The sequence below is a fragment of the Scyliorhinus torazame genome, chromosome 6, assembly GCF_047496885.1.
Source record: "Scyliorhinus torazame isolate Kashiwa2021f chromosome 6, sScyTor2.1, whole genome shotgun sequence".
Taxonomy (NCBI): domain Eukaryota; kingdom Metazoa; phylum Chordata; class Chondrichthyes; order Carcharhiniformes; family Scyliorhinidae; genus Scyliorhinus; species Scyliorhinus torazame.
The window spans coordinates 21,997,597-22,020,964 of NC_092712.1; the positions used below are offsets into that span (position 1 = coordinate 21,997,597).

The 23,368-nt window shown below is 48.3% G+C and overlaps 1 protein-coding gene across 3 annotated transcripts in view; it reads right to left on the minus strand.

The window, feature by feature from the left end:
• Window positions 1-23,368, minus strand: part of LOC140425687 (uncharacterized) — a 409,944-nt gene that overhangs the window by 156,489 nt on the left and 230,087 nt on the right. For all 3 annotated transcript variants that reach the window (XM_072510184.1, XM_072510183.1, XM_072510185.1), the window contains exon 4: window positions 6,654-6,842. In XM_072510184.1, coding sequence (XP_072366285.1) covers window positions 6,654-6,842 — 189 coding nt within the window. The remainder of the gene's footprint in view (window positions 1-6,653; window positions 6,843-23,368) is intronic.

A 23,368-nucleotide genomic window follows, 5' to 3' on the forward strand; every position in this document is an offset into this window, starting at 1 on the left:
AGTCACAGTGTTGGTGGTTGAAGAAAAGCACTGGAAAGGCTGATGTGGTAAAACAGGGTAAGACAGTGGGATTTGTTAGAGTGGTAAAGGAAAGCCCAAGGGAAGCGAAGGAGGTGCAAATAATTGTACAGCCTGTTCAAGAAGTAATTGTTAAGAAGGTGCCAGATGTCTTTTAAAGAATTTACTTGTGTGGGTAAAGTTTACTCATGTGTATCAGGAGGAGAAGGTAAAGAAGTCACAATTTTAAGAGATACAGGGGCTAGTCAATCTTTAATGGTAAGAGATGAGGAATTATGTAGTTTGGGAAAAATGTTGCCAAAAAAGGTGGTGATATATGGAATTCAGGGTGAGAGGAGTAGCGTTCCATTATATAAGGTAAGGTTGGAAAGTCCAGTGAAGAGTGGTGAAGTGGTAGTAGGAGTAATAGATAAACTATCTTGTCCAGGAATACAGTTTATCTTGGGTAATGATATAGCTGGATCGCAGGTGGGAGTGATGCCTACTGTGGTTGATAGGCCAGTGGAAAATCAGTCAACTGAAGTGTTGAAGGACGAATATCCTGGGATTTTTCCGAATTGTGTTGTAACAAGATCGCAAAGTCACAGGTTAAGACAAGAGGAGAAATCAAAGAGTGAAGATGAAGTTGGAGTGCAATTATCAGAAACAATTTTTGATCAGATGGTTGAAAAAGAACAAGAACAGGTGGAGGATGAGGCGGATATTTTTAGCTCAGGAAAATTGGCGGAGTTACAACAGAAAGATGTAGAAATAAAACGGATATATCAGAAAGCATATATGGAAGAGGAATCTGAGAGTATACCAGAGTGTTATTATCGTAAAAGTTATGTCTTGATGAGAAAATGGAGACCTGCACATGTGCAGGCGGATGAAAAGTGGGCAGAAGTTCATCAAGTAGTATTGCCAATTTTAAGAGATACAGGGGCTAGTCTTAAAAGTAGTAGTATAGAAAGGAGGTGTTGCGTGTTGCACATGAGGTACCAGCGGGAGGTCATTTGGGAATAAGGAAAACTGAAGCCAAAATCCAGAAACATTTTTATTGGCCTGGACTACCTAAAGATCTAGTTAAATTTTGTCAATCATGCCACACATGTCAAGTGATAGGGAAACCTCAAGCAGTGATAAAACCAGCGCCCTCAATACCCATTCCAGCATTTGAGGAACCTTTTACGAGGGTCATAATTGATTGTGGAGGACCGCTTCCTAAAACAAAAAGTGGGAATCAATATCTTTTGACTATAACGGATATGTCTACTAGGTTTCCAGGGGATATTCCAGTACGTAATATTACAGCTAAAAGGATTGTGGAGGAGTTACTTAAATTCTTTACTAGATATGGACTACCCACAGAAATTCAATCGGATCAAGGATCAAATTTTACTTCAAAGTTATTCAAAAAAGTTATGGATAGCTTAGGAATAAAACAATTATAATCAACTGCGTACCATCCAGAATCGCAGGGTGCGTTAGAAAGGTGGCATCAGACATTAAAGACAATGTTGAGGGAGTATTGTCAAGATTACCCAGAGGATTGGGATAAAGGAATCCCATTCGTATTGTTTGCAATTAGGGATGCACCTAATGAGGCTACCAAATGTAGTCCTTTTGAGCTCATTTTTGGTCATGAGGTTAGAGGACAACTTAAATTGATTAAGGAAATATTGGTGGGTGAGAAATCGGAAATTACACTATTGGATTACGTGTCAAATTTTAGGGAACGATTAAATAGAGCAGGTGAATTGACTAGACAACATTTGAAAGTTGCACAAAATGTGATGAAACGGGTAGCGGACAAGAAATCCAAAGTTCGTAGTTTTGCCAGTGGGGATAAAGTTTTAGTGTTGTTACCAGTGGTAAGGGAGCCTTTATAAGCTAGGTTTTGTGGACCGTATCAGATTGAAAGGAAATTAAGTGAGGTGAATTATGTGGTAAAAACACTAGATAAAAGGAAGACTCACCGAGTGTGTCATGTGAATATGTTTAAAAGGTAGTTTGAAAGGGAAGGAGAGAAAAAGGAGGTTTTAATGATGCTAACTCAAAGTGATAAACCAAATCCAGATGACTGTGAATTTGACAAACCTCAAATTAAATTGGAAAATGAGGATGTTCTTAAAAATTGGGATGAATTGTTAAGTTACCTTCCAGAGGAAAAACAAACTGACCTGAAAGAGTTATTGATATCACATGGGTAAGTTTGTAGAGATAAATTGGGAAGTACTAAAATGGCTATACATGATGTGGATGTGGGAAATGCTGTTCCGATTAAACAACATCCATATAGACTTAATCCTTTAAAATTGGCACAGGTTAACAAAGAGATTGAGAGGATGCTTACAAATGGCATAATTGAAGTGGGTTGCAGCCGATGGAGCTCACCCATAGTGATGGTAACTAAACCAGACAGTACCCAACGGTTGTGTGTGGACTATTGAAAGGTGAATGCTGTTACAAGAACGGACTCTTACCCTATCCCACGTTTGAAGGATTGCATTGAGAAAGTGGGACAATCTGCTTTTATTTCCAACTTCCACACATGGAAAGAACATTTTCAACATCGTATGGAGTTCTTCGATCGACTTCAGGCGGTGGGTTTGGCGATGAACCTAGCCGAAAGTGAATTTGGAGAAGCCCGAATCACTTTCCTTGCGGAGTTTCCGATACCCTCAAGACGAAGGGAAATAATGCAATCTCTTAGCATGAATGAATTTGATCGTACCTTTGTGCAAAAGATTTGTAGCGTGGTTGCTCCACTGATGGACTTGCTAAAGAAACATCAAAAATTTCAATGGACAGTGGACTTTCAACAGGCATTTGACTGCCTGAAAGCTGTGATCACCAATGCTCCTGTATTGGAGAATTGCAAGGGACTCTGTGGTCAGATGGAACTAAAGTATCTGATTCTAAAGAGAAATGCTGAGGAGTAGAGGAATGGATGGATCGTGCAGAGACTTTCTTGTTCAAAGAGACTGTCAATCGAGAAGGATTTCGAGCAAAGAAAAATGAACTATGTTATTATGCCTGTTTGCGTGTGTTTTTTTTTTTAAAAACAAAAAGGTATATTTACTGTGTACATTTCTTAGTGGATGGTGTAAAAGTGAAAAATGAAACCATCTTGAAGTTGATGGGGTTTTTTCTTGGGGGGAGGTGTCATGTGAGAGTGCCTTTAAGAAATGGCTGTTTATGCAATGTACCTTTAAGAAATGCAGTGATGTCAGAGTGTGGGTGGAGCTGGGCATTAGATCGGCCATTTTGAAGTTTCAGTTTTGGGAGAGAGCAGCTGAAAAGTGCCTGGCTGGTTTGAGAGAGCAGCTGAAAAGTGCCTGGCTGGTTTGCTGAGAACTGCAGGAAGGAAAAGAGCTGGTCTGGTGATTTCTACAAATCCAAAGACTATCAATATATTGAATGTAACCTATTGTGCTCCTATTTTTGAAGGGTTGAAGTCTTTTGGAGGTTTAAAGAACAGTTTGCAGGATTGGGTAGTGTTGTATTATTTTCAGGGTTATCTTTGAAGTAAGAGGTGTTAAGAGATCCAATGTTTATTTAAAAGGTTAAGTTGAGTTCATGGAATAAACATTGTGTTTAAAAGCCCATGTGTCCATAATTGTAATCCCACACCTGGAGAACAAGCCGTGTGCTCGGAAAAGCAACAATACATTAAAGGGGGAGGTTGGTTGAACTCCATGATACATTTTGGGGTTCTGAAACACCTCTCCCATAAAAATCGGGAGAAGGTCCCAGAGCAATGTGGGTCACACAGACCAATCTCCCTAATAAATGTTGATGCCAAATTGCTGGAAAAAATCCTGGCCTTGAGAATAGAGGGCTGTGTTCCGGGGTGATAGGAGAAGGCCAGACGGGGTTTGTTAAGGGTAGGCAGTTAACGGCCAATGTTAGAAGGCTCCTGAATGTGGTCATGAAGCCCTTCGAGGGAAGGGAGGCGGAGGTGGTTGTCGCTATGGACCCGGAGAAGGCCTTCAATCAGGTGGAATGGAATTATTTGTGGGAGGTCCTGGAATGGTTCGGGTTTGGGCAGGTCTTCTTTGACTGGGCTTGGTTGCTGTACCAGGCACCGATGGCTAGCGTGCGGACGAACCGGGAGAGCTCGGATTATTTTAGATTGCAGCGGGGAACGAGGCAGGGATGTCCCCTCTCCCCACTGTTGTTTGCCTTGGCTATAGAGCCATTGGCGATGGCGCTGAGAGCGTCAAAGGACTGGAGGGGGCTATTCCCCGGGAGGGGGGAGGTGGAACACAGGGTCTCGCTATATGCAGACGACCTACTCCTAAATATTTCCGACCCATTAGGGGGAATGGAGTGGATTATGTGGATCTTCGGGGAATTTGGCCGATTGTCGGGGTACAAATTGAATATGAGTATAAGTGAGGTTTTGTGTGATCCAAGCAAGGGGGCAGGAGAGGAGACTGGAGATGTTGCCGTTTAAGGTGGTGGGAGGTAGTTTGCATCACCTGGGGATTCAGGTCGCAAGGAGATGGGAGCAGCTACACAAATTAAATCTGGGTCGATTAGTGGAACAAATGAAGGAGGATTTCCGGAGGTGGGACATACTCCTGTTATCACTGGTGGGGAGGGTACAGACCGTAAAGATGACGGTTCTCCCAAGATTTCTGTTTGCTTTTCAGTGTCTCCCTATTTTTATTCCAAAGGCCTTTTTTAAGCGGGTGAACAGGGTGATATCTGGGTTTGTGTGGGCGGCTAAAACGCGGCGAGTAAAGAAAGTGTTGCTGGAGCAGAGCCATGGGGAGTGCTGGCACTGCCAAACTTTAGGAACTACTACTGGGCGGCAAATACAGCCATGATTAGGAAGTGGATAGTTGGGGAGGGGTCGGTGTGGGAGCGGGTGGAGGCAGCATCTTGTAAGGGAACAAGTTTGGGGGCATTGGTCACGGCACCTCTGCCATTCTCGCCGACCCAGTACTGCACAGTGGTAGTGGCGGCCCTGAGAGTCTTGGGGCAATGGCGGAAGCTTATGGGAGTGGAGGGAGCGTCGGTCTGGGCTCCAATTTGTGGAAGTTACCGGTTTGTGCCGGGGATGATGGATGGGGGATTTTGCAGGTGGCAGAAAGCGGGTATTGAGAGGCTGGGGGATCTGTTTATTGATGGGAGCATTCCCGGTCTGGAGGATCTGGAAGTGAAGTTTGAATTGCCGGGAGGGAGTGGGTTCCGATATCTCCAGGTAAGAGATTTTGTGCAAAGGTAGGTTTTTACCTTTCCGCTCCTTCCGGCACAGGGGATACAGGACAAGGTCGTTTCTAGAACGGGGGTGGGGGAGGGGGAAGGTATCGGAAATTTAAAAAGAACACATGGAGTGGGAGGAAATCCAGATAGGGGAGACAAACGTAAATGGGAAGGTGAGTTGGGAAAGGGATTAGAGGCGGGTCTGTGGGAGGATGCTCTGAGCAGAGTCAATACGTCCTCATCAGGTGCCAGGCTCAGCTTGATACAATTCAAGGTGGTCCACCGGGCACACGTGAAGGTGGCCTGGATGAGCAGGTTTTTCGGGGTAGAGGACAGGTGTGGGCAATGTGCAGGAGGGCCCGCAAATCATGTCCACATGTTTGGGGCATGCTCGAAGCTCAGGGGATTCTGGCAGGGATTTGCAGATGTCATGTCCAGGGTGTTAAAGGTGAGGGTGGCACCGAGACCAGAGGTGGCAATTTTTGGACTGTCGGAAGACCCCTGAGTCCAGGGTAGCCTCCTTAGTAGCCTGGAGACGGATCCTATCAGTGTGGATGGACTTGGAGCCCCTGAAAGCACGGATATGGGTTAGTGACATGGCTGGGTTCTCAGGCTTGAGAAAATCAAGTTCGCCCTGAGAGGCTCATTATTAGGGTTCGTCCGGAGGTGGCAGACGTTTATCCACTTCTTCAGAGAAATTTGAACCGTCAGCAGATTCAATATGGGGGGGGGAGGGAGTTAGACTATATCGTTCTAGCTTCGGCGAGAACTGTGGGAGATGGAGGGGTGTGTTACGTGTTGAACTCTGTTTATAACTGTACTTGTGTCTTTTGTTATCATAAAACCATAAATGCCTTAATAAAGTGTTTTTTTTTAAATAAATTTGCAGACAGTAACTAAAAGACCTAGTGAGGGATTTTCCAATGCTCCACAGCAATGTGGTTGACTCTTAAAAGACTAAAGATCTTTGAAATGGGCAAGCCACTTAGTTCGAGGGTAATTACAGATGGGCATTAAAAGTGGCCCAAGTGACACCCCCACCCTATGAATGAATAGAAAAAGATTCATCATTGAACTGTTTCCTGGTAGGACTGTATCGATAAGGAGAAGGGGGGCATTCCCTGTAGTCAGCCAGCACACCCTTTTTAAGGAAATAGCTGCCATATTTCAGCAAGTGTTCACTAACACACTGAAAACCTATGGCACATTTACGAACACATCGAAAAGTTATGAAAATAAGTGAATGAATGAGTCGATGGTAAAGTTTTAAGTGGGTAGCGTAAATGAGGTAAAGTGGTCGGGCGGGTGAGGTAAGTGGTTAAATGGTTCGACTGGGAGTTGGGAAGGGTGACAATTTTCTGTGAATGACCATTCAGTTCCTCATCATAATTTATTTAAACTTATGTACATTTCCATTTTAATAATAATGTTACTACTACCTTTCCTGTGAACGGCTGACATATTTGAAGCCGGAGCTGGACATACTTCTTCCTTTTGCGATGCACAGGGATCAGGCAAGGCACAGACGTGAGGTGGTGCAGCTACTGGATGTGCTGCAGCTGGACAAGCTGATGGTGCTGGTGGTGCCATCCCATTTTGATCTTCATCAAAAGTTGAAACCCAATAATCTAATTTCAAACAAGAAATATAGGTTTGGTAAGCAACAACTGAACAAAACTATCGGGTGAGATTTTCCACCACCCCACATGCGGCATGATTTGAAGTGGCAGAGGTGGACCGCCACTGGCTGGTGGAGGAATCTTCCAGTCCCGCTGCTATCAATGGGTTTTTTCATTGTTGACACTGTCTGCCACCGGGGAACGCACGGCGGCTGCTCACCATCACGGGGCCAGAAGATTCCACCAGCAGGAACAGCCGGACAAGTTCAGACATCATTTAAAGCAGTATATTCTAAACTAAAGCATGATACAAAGAACATAACTATTAGATTTATATGGACTAATAAAAATACCTTGACAATTATTTATATCACCTGGTGGACAATCAAAACACTCATTCATGAACTTGACAGTCAAACTCATATAGTTCTGAAATGAACATTTATTATGCTGACTGCGGTGGACACCATGTACTGCGGAGAATATAAAGTCAGGCAGAGGCTCAGGGACAGCACTTACCTTCGGGAGGAGAGAGCACCAGGGCAGCCTCCTCAGGAGAATGGAGTTCAAGAAAAAAATCAACAGTGCCCTCACAGGAAAGCGGTGAGCTATTTGGTTGGTGAGTAACTGACATTAGGAACTGTGTATAAATATAAAAAGATAACAGGTAGGGAGCCAAGCTGGGAGAATAAAGGAGAAGTGACTCTGAAAGCAGAACCAGGAAATCAAAAAGAGCTAATTGGATGAGTGCAGTTATGAATTCTGTAATAACAAGGAGCAGAGAAGAAGGAGTAAGGGCGAGAGGAGAAAGATAAATACAAATGCCAGTTCAGAAAGTGGTGTGCGACCAAGCAAAGCAGCTGATTTGGTAAGTAGGTCCAGGTGAGTTTTGTTTTTCAATCTTTTAATCAAATTCATTGCTTAAAACTTGGTTGGGATAATAAATCAATCAATAAATTAATCAAATAAATAAACAAATAAATAAATATCATAGATAAGTACCGTACATTCACAATAGAAGAGTTAAATAAGAAATAGCGTTCCTAGCAAATGTAAATAAGGCCCCTAGCTAACGTGATTTTTCTTTTCAGAGAGTAACTAGTTTAATCAAGAAGGACATCATGGCAGGAGACCACAAACCCGTGATATGCTCCTCATGCATAATGTGGGAAATGAGGGACAACTCCAGCATCTCTGATTACCATGTGTGCAGAAAGTGTGTCCAAATACCGCTTCTAGCTAACTAGAATTGGGAGCTGGAGCTGCGGGTGGACTAACTGGGTAGCATCCTCGGTGCTGAGGATGTTGTGGATAGCACATTAGCAGGTGGTCACACTGCAGGTGAGGATTGCACAGGCAGAGAGGGAATGGGTGACCATCAGGAATAGTAAAAGACTCAGGAAGGCAGTGCAGGATACAGACCCGTATGGTCATCCTCCTCTCAAACAGATATACTGCTTTGGATACTGTTGGCGGGGGGCGGGGGGGAGGTGGCCTCTCAGGGTAAAGCAGCAGCAGCCTAAACCACAGCACCCTGGGTGACTCTGCTGCTCAGATTGGTGGGAGGAAAACAAGTGGCAGGGCTATAGTGATAGGGGATTCAATAGTCAGATGCTTCTGTGGTTGCAAACGTAAATCAAGGATGGTATGTTGCCTCGCCAGTGTCCAGGATGTCACGGTGGGCTGCAAAGCATGTTGGGGAGGGATGGTGAACAGCCAGTGGTCATGATACACATTGGTGCCAATGACATTGGTAAACTAAAGGATGAGGACCTGCAAGCCAAGTACAGGAAGTTAGGAGATAAACTAAAACGCAGGACCTCAAATGCAGTAATGTTAGGATTACTCCCAGTTCAATGTGCTAGAGAGAGCAGGAACAGGAGGATAGATCAGATGAATGCGTGGCTAGAAAGATGGTGCAGCCAGCAGTGATTCATATTCTTGAGGCACTGGGACTGGCTCTGGGGCAGGTGACACCTGTACAAACTGGACGAATTTCCCCCAGGCAGAGCTGGGACCAATAGTCTAGAGGGGACTTTTGTTAGTTCTGTTGGAGAGTATTTAAACTAGTGTGGCAAGGGATGATCCCGGTAGTAGGATCAGATAGGGAAAATTTAGATCAGGAAAATGGAGGTAGAACGTTAACCAGTCATGTAAAAGATGGAATGATAGACTTGGAATTACATGGGGAGCAAAGTTTTAAAAGTGTCCAGCAAGAGAAAATGGTGCGCACAGACATTTCAGGCAGGGCAGAGAGGGAGATAAAAACTGAGGAACAGTAGCACCAATGGTTAGGGAATCCATTCCAGTTGTGAGAAGGAATGATATGCTAAACGGGTCAAAAAAAGGCTAACTGCTCCCTCATTGATAGCAGCCAACATTTTTGTGAATGTAAGAAAAACTTGTTAAAAGAAAAATTGTTAAGATAACGAATTAATTAAGTTGTAAAAGTTATACAAGTTTGTGTTAAGCAAATCGTAAATTCAGTTCTGAGTTGAGATCAGAGCTAAGCTTGCAGGTTGCAGCAATTCAATTAGAATTTTCAAACATTTTAAGTTTTAAAAGAACACTGTTAAAACCTTTTAAATAATTTTGCCATGTAGCAAAAATTGTCATTGGTTATAAATAGGCAAATACATTTTTTTTTTTAAAAGAGAGCCAAAGTATGAAAGCTAAAGAGTTAATTAGATTATGGAGACAATATTGTCAACATGAGAGGGATAAGATCATGTTATTAAGTTGGCAAGAAAATGCCCTTAAAATGGGGATTCCAATTAGTGAAAGGGGGAACCAGAAAACTCTGGAGATCTTGAAAAGGAGTGTGCATTCAAAAAAATGCGCACGTAAAGAGAGGGTGGACTCGAGAAAAAAAAAAAGAGCTACGTAGTTCAATGGCTGGCCTTGCATTGACAGAAGGAGATGAGGACCCAGAGAATTGGACCATGTTGGGTAGAGTCCCGACTGCATCAGTAGCACTGTCTGCACTAATTCCGGAACCACCAGGGTATCATAATTTATATCTAGTCACTGCTCCCCAGATTCAAATCATGCCAGCCTCTCCAGCCCCTTCGGTTGATAGATTGGGTCCTATTTCAGCATCTTCACCGTCTGTTAGAGAAGGGGAGCTCTGTTCAACAAGCCCAGTTAGCTCTAGGACCCGATCTCCTACAATGAGAGAGGGGCCTAATCCTATCCAGAAACAATCACGCATACCACCTAGATCCCTTCAGACCGATATGGTAGGACAGAAAAGTATTAGAACAAAGAAAGAGGATGGGAATGGTTCTGAGGAGCTGGAGCTCCATCTAGTGGAAGGGAAGGACGTTGAAGTCTTTGAAGAGCCAGAGGAATCTGCGAGAGCGCCCCCTAGTGAGACTCTGAGACAGTTGCCAATTAGGAAAATACCAAACCCTGATGATGTAACGGCGGCCCAGCCCACGATAGACATTTATTTCCCATGGAGACCCAGTAAGATGATGGCTATTCTGGCTGCAATCCCAGACAGGAAATTTCCTGCTGCTTTCGTGGATTATCTGAGAACTACTATCTCAGTTTATCAAGTTGATTCAAGGGACCTCTGGGCCCTAGTCCAGCAGGTTTTAACCCCAGCAGAGTACCGCAATCATCTCAATCACTTGAATTATGCTAGCCACGCCGCACTCCAGCAAGCCCATGCTTTGGACGATGATAGACGGGCACAAATTCTGAATGCGTTGAATGTCACATTTCAAAAGCCCATAAACATTTCTGCTATCTTAGACCTCAAACCTAAAAAGACTGAAGAGCCAGAGGAATTTCTGGAACATTTTAATGAAATCTACCGTGGGCAGTCAGGCGACTTGCCGTACCAAAATGGTCAGAATTCCCCTCAATATTGTGCTATGCTAATGCATTGCCTACCACCTTCCGTGGCTACTGCCGTGAAATGTAATAACATGAATTGGGCAGAGAACGACCCTTCTCAGATGGCCAGGGCAGTCAGATTTTATTGGAAGGAGGGTGTAGGCCAGGAAGGAGGCTCAGTTACAAAGATTAAGACTGAGTATGTCATGAAAAAGGATGATCTGAGACCCCAACCAGCGGCAGATACGATGGCTTACCAGCTGGAACCCCAATATTGTGACCTTGGGTGGGTGGATCAACATGGGGTAGGATATCAAACCCACCCAAATGGACCCTCAGCTCCTCTTTATGGCCCACCGTATGCACCACAACTGCCGCCCCCTCTGAGGGGCCATTGGTCTACTGGGAAAAGAGGACGGGGCAGATATAGAGGGACCAATACATGTTTTAATTGTGGCCGTGCAGATCACTGGCAACAGGAATGCCCCTTTAAAAGACGGGCAGCAAAAGGAGACTATCCAACCCAAAGGAGGGGGTACCTACTAAGGGGAGGACAGACGAGGTACACTGACTTCTCCCAGGCAAACCCTTTCCCAACACAAGATTGACTAGCTAATTTAGTCATAAAGACTCTCCAATCGGACAGGGAACCTATTATTTCTCTGCAGATAGGAGATCAACACTGCTCATTTGTAATCGACACTGGAGCAGCCATGTCTTCGGTGCAATCAGAACTTCGACTACCATTATCCGACCACACCCAGCATTTGTCGGGGGTCCAAGGACAGGTGTGTGAGTATACTATTTCTGAACCTGTGACAGTCACTTATGAGAATAAGTCTGCGGATCATCAGTTTGTGGTGACTACTGGACTGTAACTTGTTGCCCCGAGATTTACTGTGTATCTTCCAGCTACAGCTAGAGTGCGGAGACGAAGGGGTAACAGTTCAATCATGGAGGATGAGACAACAGTCCTATATTTCTATCACTCCCCAGTGGTGGACGTTAGACATTGAACATTCACTGCACCACGTTACCCTGGCCTATGACAGAACCGGACAAAACAGGGAGTTGGAGGACAAATGCCGGCCGTTAATTGGGACCAAATGGCCAGTCAAGGTTACAGCCACAGTCACGGGAAAAGAAGGTACAGCCAATTTTGTTACAATACCACCACATTTATGGCCACAGTCAGCTTCTGTGGGCCCTCATATTACACGTCAGGTCCACGACCAGTACCATGCCAAGGATCTGGGGCCTATGGTAAGGAGGGCAGTGGATCATTCAGCTCCAACAGAGTACGCACATCAAGTCACGCCAGACGGCACATCCATAAAATATTTTGAGGTCCCTGAAACGATTAACACTCGACTTCAGCCAACCCACAGCTCTGGAAGAGTAGGGGATTCCTTATCTCGGCCAGCACGGAAATATCCCTCCGGGGTTTAGTTATTGACCTACTGCAGGCCCTCCTTATGCCCGCGCAGATTTCCAACCCCAGTTGACGTTGGTAATGAACAAGCAGATTGTGCAGCGCGGACAGCCGCGCAAATTCAGCAAGTGATGGTGCCTAAAATGTTAAGTCAGACTAAACGATCTGCTATAAATAGGTCTGCTTCTGACAAGCCAATGCCAACCATCCAAGACGTCATAAGGTTACAGGACGATGCTCCTGAGAGTGATATACAAATGTGGAAACGGTTAGGTTGTACATATGATTCTGTTTCCACTTTATGGACCACTCCAGCACATCAAACTTGTATATCTGATGTACTGGCTTTATGGGTCACTGAATGTGTTCACTTTGCAACTCATTGTGGGGCTCGGGGGACTAGTGATTTGTTGCTAGACACTTGGTGGCACCCTAAAATGCAGGGGTTGGCCCAGAGTATCAGTAATCGGTGTTTGATTTGTCAGCAATATAACTCCGGCAAAGGTATCCCTTGTGGTATAGGGCAAACCCCATTGCCCAATGGTCCCTTTGAGACGCTCCAAATGGATTACATTGAGTTGGAAAGGTGTCAATGTTATAAATATGTTTTGGTCATTGTGGATGTGTTCAGCAGATGGGTCAAGGCGTATCCAACTACCGATAATAAAGCTGCTACTGTGGTTAAAGTTCTGATGCGGGAAATCATTCCCCGGTACGGTATACCAGCTCGGTTAAGTTCTGATAACAGGCCTCATTTTATTGGACAGATTAATAGAGAGTTCTGCTCCCAGTTGGGCATACGCCAGCAGTTACACTGTGCGTACAGACCGCAGGCGGCCGGGTTGGTTGAGAGACACAATCAGACCCTCAAAACTAAATTGGCTAAATTAAGAGCTGACACGTGACTGACATGGCTTACGTTGCTCCCCGTTGCCCTCTTCTAGCTGCGGGTTACACCTGTGGGACCGGCACGGCTCTCTCCTGCCGAGATCCTTTATGGCAGGCGTCTTAGAACTCCCTGGAACCTGCATGTCCCCAGACTGGTTCAGTTTCACCATATGACTGAAGAAATGACCACCTATGTTCTAGCCCTCACTAAGGTCAAGGAGCCCCATGGCCTGGTCCACGCGGCTCACCCGCCACCGCCCCCATTACCTAGCTCACTTTCAGTGCAGCCCGGTAGTTATGTCATGGTCAAAAATTGGACTCGGACAGGGTCAGAGCCACGATGGGAGTGGCCCTTCCAAGTTCTCCTTACCACCCCCACTGCAGTTAAAGTGGAGGGGCGGAGTGCTTGGGTCCATCTCCACCACTGTAAATTGGGTCCACCTCTACCACTGTAAAAAGGTCGGTTACTAGTCTGCCTCCCTTCCCCAGCGCTGTTTTACAGGTGTAAAGAATGATGGGGTGGCTGCGCACCGCCTGTGTAATCTTCGGTCTTGCCTCGCTTGGAGTGACCACAACCAAACTACAAGGACATTTCATTTATGCAGAGGTGATGTTCTTCGCTGCCCCCATATACAAGGACATGGTATCGACTCATGGAAGGTCATCAGGTTAACGGACAATGCAGGACTAATGAAGCAATTGCACCGGTCCCGGCGATGGGAAGGTAACATTACATGGACATTGCCTTGTTTTTGGAGTACATGTCAATTTAATTTTGGATGTGTTAAGATTGGTGCCATAAAGGTAAAATCAGACCGTCAGGAGAGGGTAGGAAGAGGCTGTGAGAGAGAGAGGGGAACGAGAGAGGACAGGGCCTTTAAGGAGGGGAGTACAACTAGAATGTAGGTTATCAGGAGATACACTTAATTCATTTAGGACACAGACTGAGGAAAACTCAGGTAGTATGAACCTCTTCTACCAGATTTACCACCGCTTGTATGGCCAGGGACGGGTTATCTGCTACCCAAACCCCGCAGTGGTGTTTAGGTTATTTTCTGTTTCACCGCTTTGGGGCACTCCCCAAATGGTGGTTCATTGTCAGCGTTCCGAGCCACCGCCCGAGCAAGTCACCCTTCCTTATGATCCGGGTTCCGTACTGTGGTAGTATGCATTAGGGGTCATGTGGGACTGTGAAGCCGTGATGTCATTGGCTGACAGATCCCGGGTCCTGGTTGGACATTGACTTCTAGCTCCGCCCTGAAGGCGGAGTATAAGTACCAGGAGTCCTCCCCCGCAGGCAGTCTACTACTGAACTGCGGGGGAACAGTCACGCTTAATAAAGCCTCATCGACTTCACTCTATTCGTCTCTCGGAGTCTTTGTGCGCCACAATTTATTAAGCGTGCCTAAAGGACTATGGAGCTCAGGATCATCCCGGAATGCCTGAGGATCAGCCCCCACGCAGTGAACGCAGCAGCAGCTTTCAAGCACTGGCAGACTTGTTTCGAGGCCTACCTCAGAACGGCCACCGGCCGGGTCACAGAAGACCAAAAACTACAGGTCCTGCACTCGAGGTGAAGCACGGAGATTTTCTCTCTCATCGAAGACGCAGAGGATTTCCAGACGGCGTTCGCAGCACTAAAAAGTCTCTATGTTCGCCCAGTAAACCAGATCTACGCTCGCTATCAACTCGCAACGAGACGGCAAAGTCCCGGAGAATCGATAGATGAATTCTACGCCGCGCTACTAATTTTGGGACGAGCCTGCAGCTGCCCGCCGGTGAACGCAAATGAACACACGGACATGTTAATGCGCGATGCTTTTGTGGCAGGTATGAACTCCTCCCAAATCCGCCAAAGACTTCTAGAAAAAGAGTCGCTAGGACTCTCAGAGGCACGGGCCCTAGCAGCCTCCCTAGACGTGGCAGCGCGAAATACCCGCGCCTATGGCCCCGACCGCGCGGCAGCCCATTGGGCTCCGTACGTACCCGTCGCGACAAACCCACCCCCCCCCCCGGACACCCCACAGGCTTGCGCGGTCCAAACGCCAAGTCGCACCGGGGGAGCCCGCTGCTATTTCTGCGGCCAGGCGAAACACCCCCAGCAGCACTGCCCGGCCCGCGCAGCGATCTGTAAGAGCTGCGGGAAAAAGGGCCATTTCGCGGCTGTGTGCCGGTCCCGCGAGGTCGCCGCTGTCCCGGGAGAACAGGGAGCCCTGCACGCCGTTTACGCTCCCCAACCCCTCCAGCGCCCCAATTACGACCCGCCGGCGCTACCACTTTGGGTCCCGGCCACCGCTGTCCCCAGAGAAGAGGGAGTCCTGTGTGTTCCCAACGCTCCCCAACCCCCCCAGCGCCCCATGTGCGACCCGCAGGCGCCGCCATTTTGGGTCCCGGTCACCACGAGGGGAGGAAGGGCGCCGCCATCTTGGACCACCCCAGACCTGTGCGACGCATGGGGGTGGCCATTTTGTCCACCCCCGCCGCCATCTTGTGACTCCCCAGCCATGTGCGATGCATGGGGGCAGCCATCTTGTTCACCCCCGACGCCATCTTGGACGGCAACAACGGGCCCCAGTGTCGACGGCTCCACGGGGTTCGAAGAAGACGCTCAACCATTACAACCACGTCTGGCTTCAATGACGCTGGACCAAGCTCGGCCCCGGACGCTCCAGACGACGATGACAACGGTGCTGATAAACGGGCACGAGACACCATGCCTAGTCGACTCCGGGAGCACGGAGAGCTTTATCCACCCCGACACGGTAAAACGCTGTTCTTTGACCATCCGTCCCAGCCCACAAAAGATTTCCCTAGCTGCAGGATCCCACTCCGTACAGATCAAAGGCTTCTGCATAGTTACCCTAACGGTGCAAGGGAGGGAGTTCAAAAACTACAGGCTCTACGTCCTTCCCCAACTCTGCGCCCCCACATTACTGGGATTAGACTTCCAGTGCAATCTACAGAGCCTAACCTTCAAATTCGGCGGCCCAATACCCCCACTCACTATCTGCGGCCTCGCAACCCTCAAGGTGCAACCCCCATCCTTGTTTGCAAACCTCACCCCGGATTGCAAACCCATCGCCACTAGGAGCAGACGGTACAGCGCCCAGGACCGGACCTTCATTCGGTCCGAAGTCCAGCGGCTACTAAAGGAAGGCATAATCCAGGCCAGCAATAGTCCCTGGAGAGCACAGGTGGTAGTAGTAAAGACAGGGGAGAAGCAAAGGATGGTCATAGACTATAGCCAGACCATCAACAGGTACACACAACTAGACGCGTACCCTCTCCCCCGCATATCCAACATGGTCAATCGGATTGCCCAATATAAGGTCTTCTCCACCGTGGACCTCAAGTCCGCCTACCATCAGTTCCCCATCCGCCCAAGTGACCGCAAGTACACAGCCTTCGAGGCAGACGGGCGATTATACCATTTCCTAAGGGTCCCATTTGGCGTCACAAACGGGGTCTCGGTCTTCCAACGAGAGATGGACCGAATGGTTGATCAACACGGGTTACGGGCCACGTTCCCGTATCTCGACAATGTAACCATCTGCGGCCACGATCAGCAGGACCACGACGCCAACCTCCAAAAATTCCTCCAGACCGCTAAAGCCTTGAACCTCACGTACAACGAGGGCAAGTGCGTCTTTAGCATAAACCGGCTAGCCATCCTGGGCTACGTAGTGCGCAATGGGATAATAGGCCCCGACCCCGAACGTATGCGCGCCCTCATGGAATTTCCCCTCCCGCACTGCTCAAAAGCCCTAAAACGCTGCCTGGGGTTCTTTTCATACTACGCCCAGTGGGTCCCCCAGTACGCAGACAAGGCCCGCCCCCTAATACAGACCACGACCTTCCCTCTGTCGACAGAGGCTTGCCAGGCCTTCAGCCGCATCAAAGCGGATATCGCAAAGGCCACGATGCGTGCCATCGACGAGTCCTTCCCCTTCCAGGTCGAGAGCGACGCCTCCGACGTAGCTCTAGCGGCCACCCTTAACCAAGCGGGCAGACCCTTGGCCTTTTTCTCCCGAACCCTCCACGCTTCAGAAATCCGCCACTCCTCAGTGGAAAAGGAAGCCCAAGCCATAGTGGAAGCTGAGCGACATTGGAGGCATTACCTGGCCGGCAGGAGATTCACTCTCCTCACGGACCAACGGTCGGTAACCTTCATGTTCGATAATGCACAGCGGGGCAAAATCAAAAACGACAAGATCTTAAGGTGGAGGATCGAACTCTCCACCTTCAACTACGAGATCTTGTATCATCCCGGAAAGCTGAACGAGCCGTCCGATGCCCTATCCCACGGCACATGTGCCAACGCACAAATTAACCGCCTCCAAACTCTCCACGAGGACTTCTGCCACCCGGGGGTCACTCGGTTCTACCACTTTATTAAGTCCCGCAACCTCCCATACTCTTTAGAGGAGGTCCGTACAGTCACAAGGAACTGCCACATCTGCGCAGAGTGCAAACCGCATTTTTTCAGGCCGGATGGTGTGCACCTGATTAAGGCTTCCCGCTCCTTTGAACGCCTTAGTCTGGATTTCAAAGGACCCCTCCCCTCCACCGACCGCAACACATACTTCCTTAATGTGGTGGACGAGTACTCCCGCTTCCCATTCGCCATCCCCTGCCCTGACATGACCGCGGCCAAAGTCATTAAAGCCCTGAACACCATATTCACACTGTTCGGTTGCCCCGCATACGTCCACAGCGACAGGGGGTCCTCCTTCATGAGTGACGAGCTGCGCCAGTTCCTGCTCAGCAACGGTATAGCCTCGAGCAGGACGACCAGCTACAACCCCCGGGGGAACGGGCAAGTAGAGAGGGAGAACGGCACGGTCTGGAAGACCGTCCTACTGGCCCTACGGTCCAGGGACCTCCCAGTTTCACGGTGGCAGGAGGTCCTCCCGGACGCCCTCCGCTCCATCCGGTCACTACTGTGTACTAGCACTAACCAAACGCCTCATGAGCGCCGCCTTGTCTTCCCCAGGAAGTCCTCCTCTGGAACGTCGCTGCCGACCTGGCTGGCGGCCCCAGGACCCATCTTGCTCCGAAGACATGTGCGGGCGCACAAGTCGGACCCATTGGTCGAAAGGGTTCACCTCCTTCACGCGAACCCACAGTACGCTTACGTGGAGTACCCCGACAGCCGACAGGACACGGTCTCCCTGCGAGATCTGGCGCCCGCCGGCAACACACACACACCCCCGACACCAATCACCCAACCCCCCCCCCTTCCTGCCACCGCCGCACCCTGTGACCGCCCCCTTCCCAGGAGGATCGGTCCTCCTCCCAGGCCCGACCAGGAATGAAGCCCAAGCTGAAATTGTAAGGCTCCCGGAGACGGCAACACCGGAACAAGCACCACCACCACCACCGGGGCCGAGGCGATCGACACGGACGACCAGACCGCCCGACCGACCCGTGGCGTCGATCTAACAGTACAATATGTGGACTTTTAACGAGAACGTTTTGTCTTTTCCTGACGATTACTGTAAATAGTTCGAAACAAAAAAAAACCTTGTACATACTGTAATAACATGCGAAAGTTTTCCTCCCAGGACCAGCCTTGTAAACCCTTACCACCATTCGAAGCATCACCCCGCCGGGTTCATTTTTAACAAGGGGTGAATGTGGTAGTATGCATTAGGGGTCATGTGGGACTGTGACGCCGTGATGTCATTGGCTGACAGATCCCGGGTCCTGGTTGGACGTTGACCTCTAGCTCCGCCCTGAAGGCGGAGTATAAGTACCAGGAGTCCTCCCCCGCAGGCAGTCTACTACTGAACTGCGGGGGAACAGTCATGCTTAATAAAGCCTCATCGACTTCACTCTATTCGTCTCTCGGAGTCTTTGTGCGCTACACGTGCCACCGGCTATTTTCCTTCCCCTTCCTTGGGATAATTCCCACTCACAGTATGATAAACTGCAACGGTGGAGGGCGTACATACATAGAACATAGAACATAGAACAATACAGCGCAGTACAGGCCCTTCGGCCCACGATGTTGCACCGAAACAAAAGCCATCTAACCTACACTATGCCATTATCATCCATATGTTTATCCAATAAACTTTTAAATGCCCTCAATGTTGGCGAGTTCACTACTGTAGCAGGTAGGGCATTCCACGGCCTCACTACTCTTTGCGTAAAGAACCTACCTCTGACCTCTGTCCTATATCTATTACCCCTCAGTTTAAAGTTATGTCCCCTCGTGCCAGCCATATCCATCCGCGGGAGAAGGCTCTCACTGTCCACCCTATCCAAACCCCTGATCATTTTGTATGCCTCTATTAAGTCTCCTCTTAACCTTCTTCTCTCCAACGAAAACAACCTCAAGTCCGTCAGCCTTTCCTCATAAGATTTTCCCTCCATACCAGGCAACATCCTGGTAAATCTCCTCTGCACCCGCTCCAAAGCCTCCACGTCCTTCCTATAATGCGGTGACCAGAACTGTACGCAATACTCCAAATGCGGCCGGACCAGAGTTCTGTACAGCTGCAACATGACCTCCCGACTCCGGAACTCAATCCCTCTACCAATAAAGGCCAACACTCCATAGGCCTTCTTCACAACCCTATCAACCTGGGTGGCAACTTTCAGGGATCTATGTACATGGACACCTAGATCCCTCTGCTCATCCACACTTTCAAGAACTTTACCATTAGCCAAATATTCTGCATTCCTGTTATTCCTTCCAAAGTGAATCACCTCACACTTCTCTACATTAAACTCCATTTGCCACCTCTCAGCCCAGCTCTGCAGCTTATCTATATCCCTCTGTAACCTGCTACATCCTTCCACACTATCGACAACACCACCGACTTTAGTATCGTCTGCAAATTTACTCACCCACCCTTCTGCGCCTTCCTCTAGGTCATTGATAAAAATGACAAACAGCAACGGCCCCAGAACAGATCCTTGTGGTACTCCACTTGTGACTGTACTCCATTCTGAACATTTCCCATCAACCACCACCCTCTGTCTTCTTTCAGCTAGCCAATTTCTGATCCACATCTCTAAATCACCCTCAATCCCCAGCCTCCGTATTTTTTGCAATAGCCTACCGTGGGGAACCTTATCAAACGCTTTGCTGAAATCCATATACACCACATCAACTGCTCTACCCTCGTCTACCTGTTCAGTCACCTTCTCAAAGAACTCGATAAGGTTTGTGAGGCATGACCTACCCTTCACAAAGCCATGCTGACTATCCCTGATCATATTATTCCTATCTAGATGATTATAAATCTTGTCTCTTATAATCCCCTCCAAGACTTTACCCACTACAGACGTGAGGCTCACCGGTCTATAGTTGCCGGGGTTGTCTCTGCTCCCCTTTTTGAACAAAGGGACCACATTTGCTGTCCTCCAGTCCTCTGGCACTATTCCTGTAGCCAATGATGACATAAAAATCAAAGCCAAAGGTCCAGCAATCTCTTCCCTGGCCTCCCATAGAATCCTAGGATAAATCCCATCAGGCCCCGGTGACTTATCTATTTTCAGCCTGTCCAGAATTGCCAACACCTCTTCCCTACGTACCTCAATGCCATCTATTCTATTAGCCTGGGGCTCAGCATTCTCCTCCACAACATTATCTTTTTCCTGAGTGAATACTGACGAAAAATATTCATTTAGTATCTCGCCTATCTCTTCAGACTCCACACACAATTTCCCATCCCTGTCCTTGACTGGTCCTACTCTTTCCCTAGTCATTCGCTTATTCCTGACATACCTATAGAAAGCTTTTGGGTTTTCCTTGATCCTTCCTGCCAAATACTTCTCATGTCCCCTCCTTGCTCGTCTTAGCTCTCTCTTTAGATCCTTCCTCGCTACCTTGTAACTATCCATCGCCCCAACCAAAACTTCACACTTCATCTTCACATAGGCCTTCTTCTTCCTCTTAACAAGAGATTCCACTTCCTTGGTAAACCATGGTTCCCTCGCTTGACGCCTTCCTCCCTGTCTGACCGGTACATACTTATCAAGAACACGCAGTAGCTGATCCTTGAACAAGCCCCACTTATCCAGTGTGCCCAACACTTGCAGCCTACTTCTCCACCTTATCCCCCCCAAGTCACGTCTAATGGCATCATAATTGCCCTTCCCCCAGCTATAACTCTTGCCCTGCGGTGTATACTTATCCCTTTCCATCATTAACGTAAACGTCACCGAATTGTGGTCACTGTCCCCAAAGTGCTCTCCTACCTCCAAATCCAACACCTGGCCTGGTTCATTACCCAAAACCAAATCCAACGTGGCCTCGCCTCTTGTTGGCCTGTCAACATATTGTTTCAGGAAACCCTCCTGCACACACTGTACAAAAAACAACCCATCTATTGTACTCGAACTATATATTTTCCAGTCAATATTTGGAAAGTTAAAGTCTCCCATAATAACTACCCTGTTACTTTCGCTCATATCCAGAATCATCTTCGCCATCCTTTCCTCTACATCCCTAGAACTATTAGGAGGCCTATAAAAAACTCCCAACAGGGTGACCTCTCCTTTCCTGTTTCTAACTTCAGCCAATACTACCTCGGAAGAAGAGTCCCCATCTAGCATCCTCTCCGCCACCGTAATACTGCTCTTGACTAGCAGCGCCACACCTCCCCCTCTTTTGCCTCCTTCTCTGAGCTTACTAAAACACCTAAACCCCGGAACCTGCAACATCCATTCCTGTCCCTGCTCTATCCATGTCTCCGAAATGGCCACAACATCGAAGTCCCAGGTACCAACCCACGCTGCCAGTTCCCCTACCCTGTTTCGTATACTCCTGGCATTGAAGTAGACACACTTCAAACCACCTACCTGAACGCTGGCCCCCTCCTGCGACGTCAAATCTGTGCTCCTGACCTCTATACTCTCATTCTCCCTTACCCTAAAACTACAATCCAGGTTCCCATGCCCCTGCTGCATTAGTTTAAACCCCCCCAAAGAGCACTAACAAATCTCCCCCCCAGGATATTTGTGCCCCTCAGGTTCAGATGTAGACCATCCTGTCTGTAGAGGTCCCACCTTCCCCAGAAAGAGCCCCAGTTATCCAAAAATCTGAAACCCTCCCGCCTGCACCATCCCTGTAGCCACGTGTTTAAATGCTCTCTCTCCCTATTCCTCATCTCACTATCACGTGGCACGGGCAACAACCCAGAGATAACAACTCTGTTTGTTCTAGTTCTGAGCTTCCATCCTAGCTCCCTGAAAGCCTGCCTGACATCCTTGTCCCCTTTCCTACCTATGTCGTTGGTGCCAATGTGGACCACGACTTGGGGCTGCTCCCCCTCCCCCCTAAGGACCCGGAAAACACGATCCGTTTTTTGCACCTGGGAGGCAACATACCAAACGTGAGTCTCTCACGCTCCCACAAAATCTCCTATCTGTGCCCCTGACTATAGAGTCCCCAATTACTAATGCTCTGCTCCTCTCCCCCCTTCCCTTCTGAGCAACAGGGACAGACTCCGTGCCAGAGGCCCGTACCCCATGGCTTACCCCTGGTAAGTCCCCCCCCGACAAGTATCCAAAGCGGTATACTTGTTTCTCAGGGGAACGACCGCAGGGGATCCCTGCACTGACTGTTTTTTCCCAGTCCCTCTTACAGTTACCCACCTATCTCCAATCTTTGGTGTAACTAATTCCCTGATACCTAATTCCCTGAAACTAATACCTAGCTACTTCACACCCAATAGAGACTCCCGGTCGTACGAGAATTGTTTCGGCAGTGACGGGTACGGCATATAACATGTCTGTTCCCCACCTGTACGGACAGGAGGTGTCATATCACTCAGGCGTCTGGCCAATGCGTTTGTTACAACACCACCTGCGTTCCATTGAACGCCGGCCTCCAGCTCCTTTGCGGCTGGGCGAATGTCTCTCATATCACTGTTGGGACTAGGGCTTTGCGCATTGCTGGGAGGCCCGAATGGGCGTTCCAAAGCTGGATAAACTGTGAGGTGGGGGGGGGTTCCTTGGCGTTTAGCGATAGGAATTATTTTACTTGTGGCCTTACCATCCTGGGAAACAAAACCTTGGGAGCCCTCAGGGCAATAACTAAGGAATTGTCTCAGCTGCGATTGTTTGCAATGCAGAACTGGTATGCTCTTTACTATCTTCTGGCCCATGAGGGTAGGGTATGCGCCATAGTGCAGGGCAAGTGTATCATGGGAGTTCAAGACCTAACCGCTAACATCACTAAATTTATGGATCGCATACGGGATCACCTGGACAGAATGCAGGACCCTGGCTCTTGGGGTAACTGGGGATTTGGAGGTTGGAAGGACTGGTTGATAAATATGGCCATGTATTTAGCAGTGGCACTCGGCTGCATCTTTGGGGGCCTGGCCAATCTTAAATGCGTGATGGGTAGAATGCG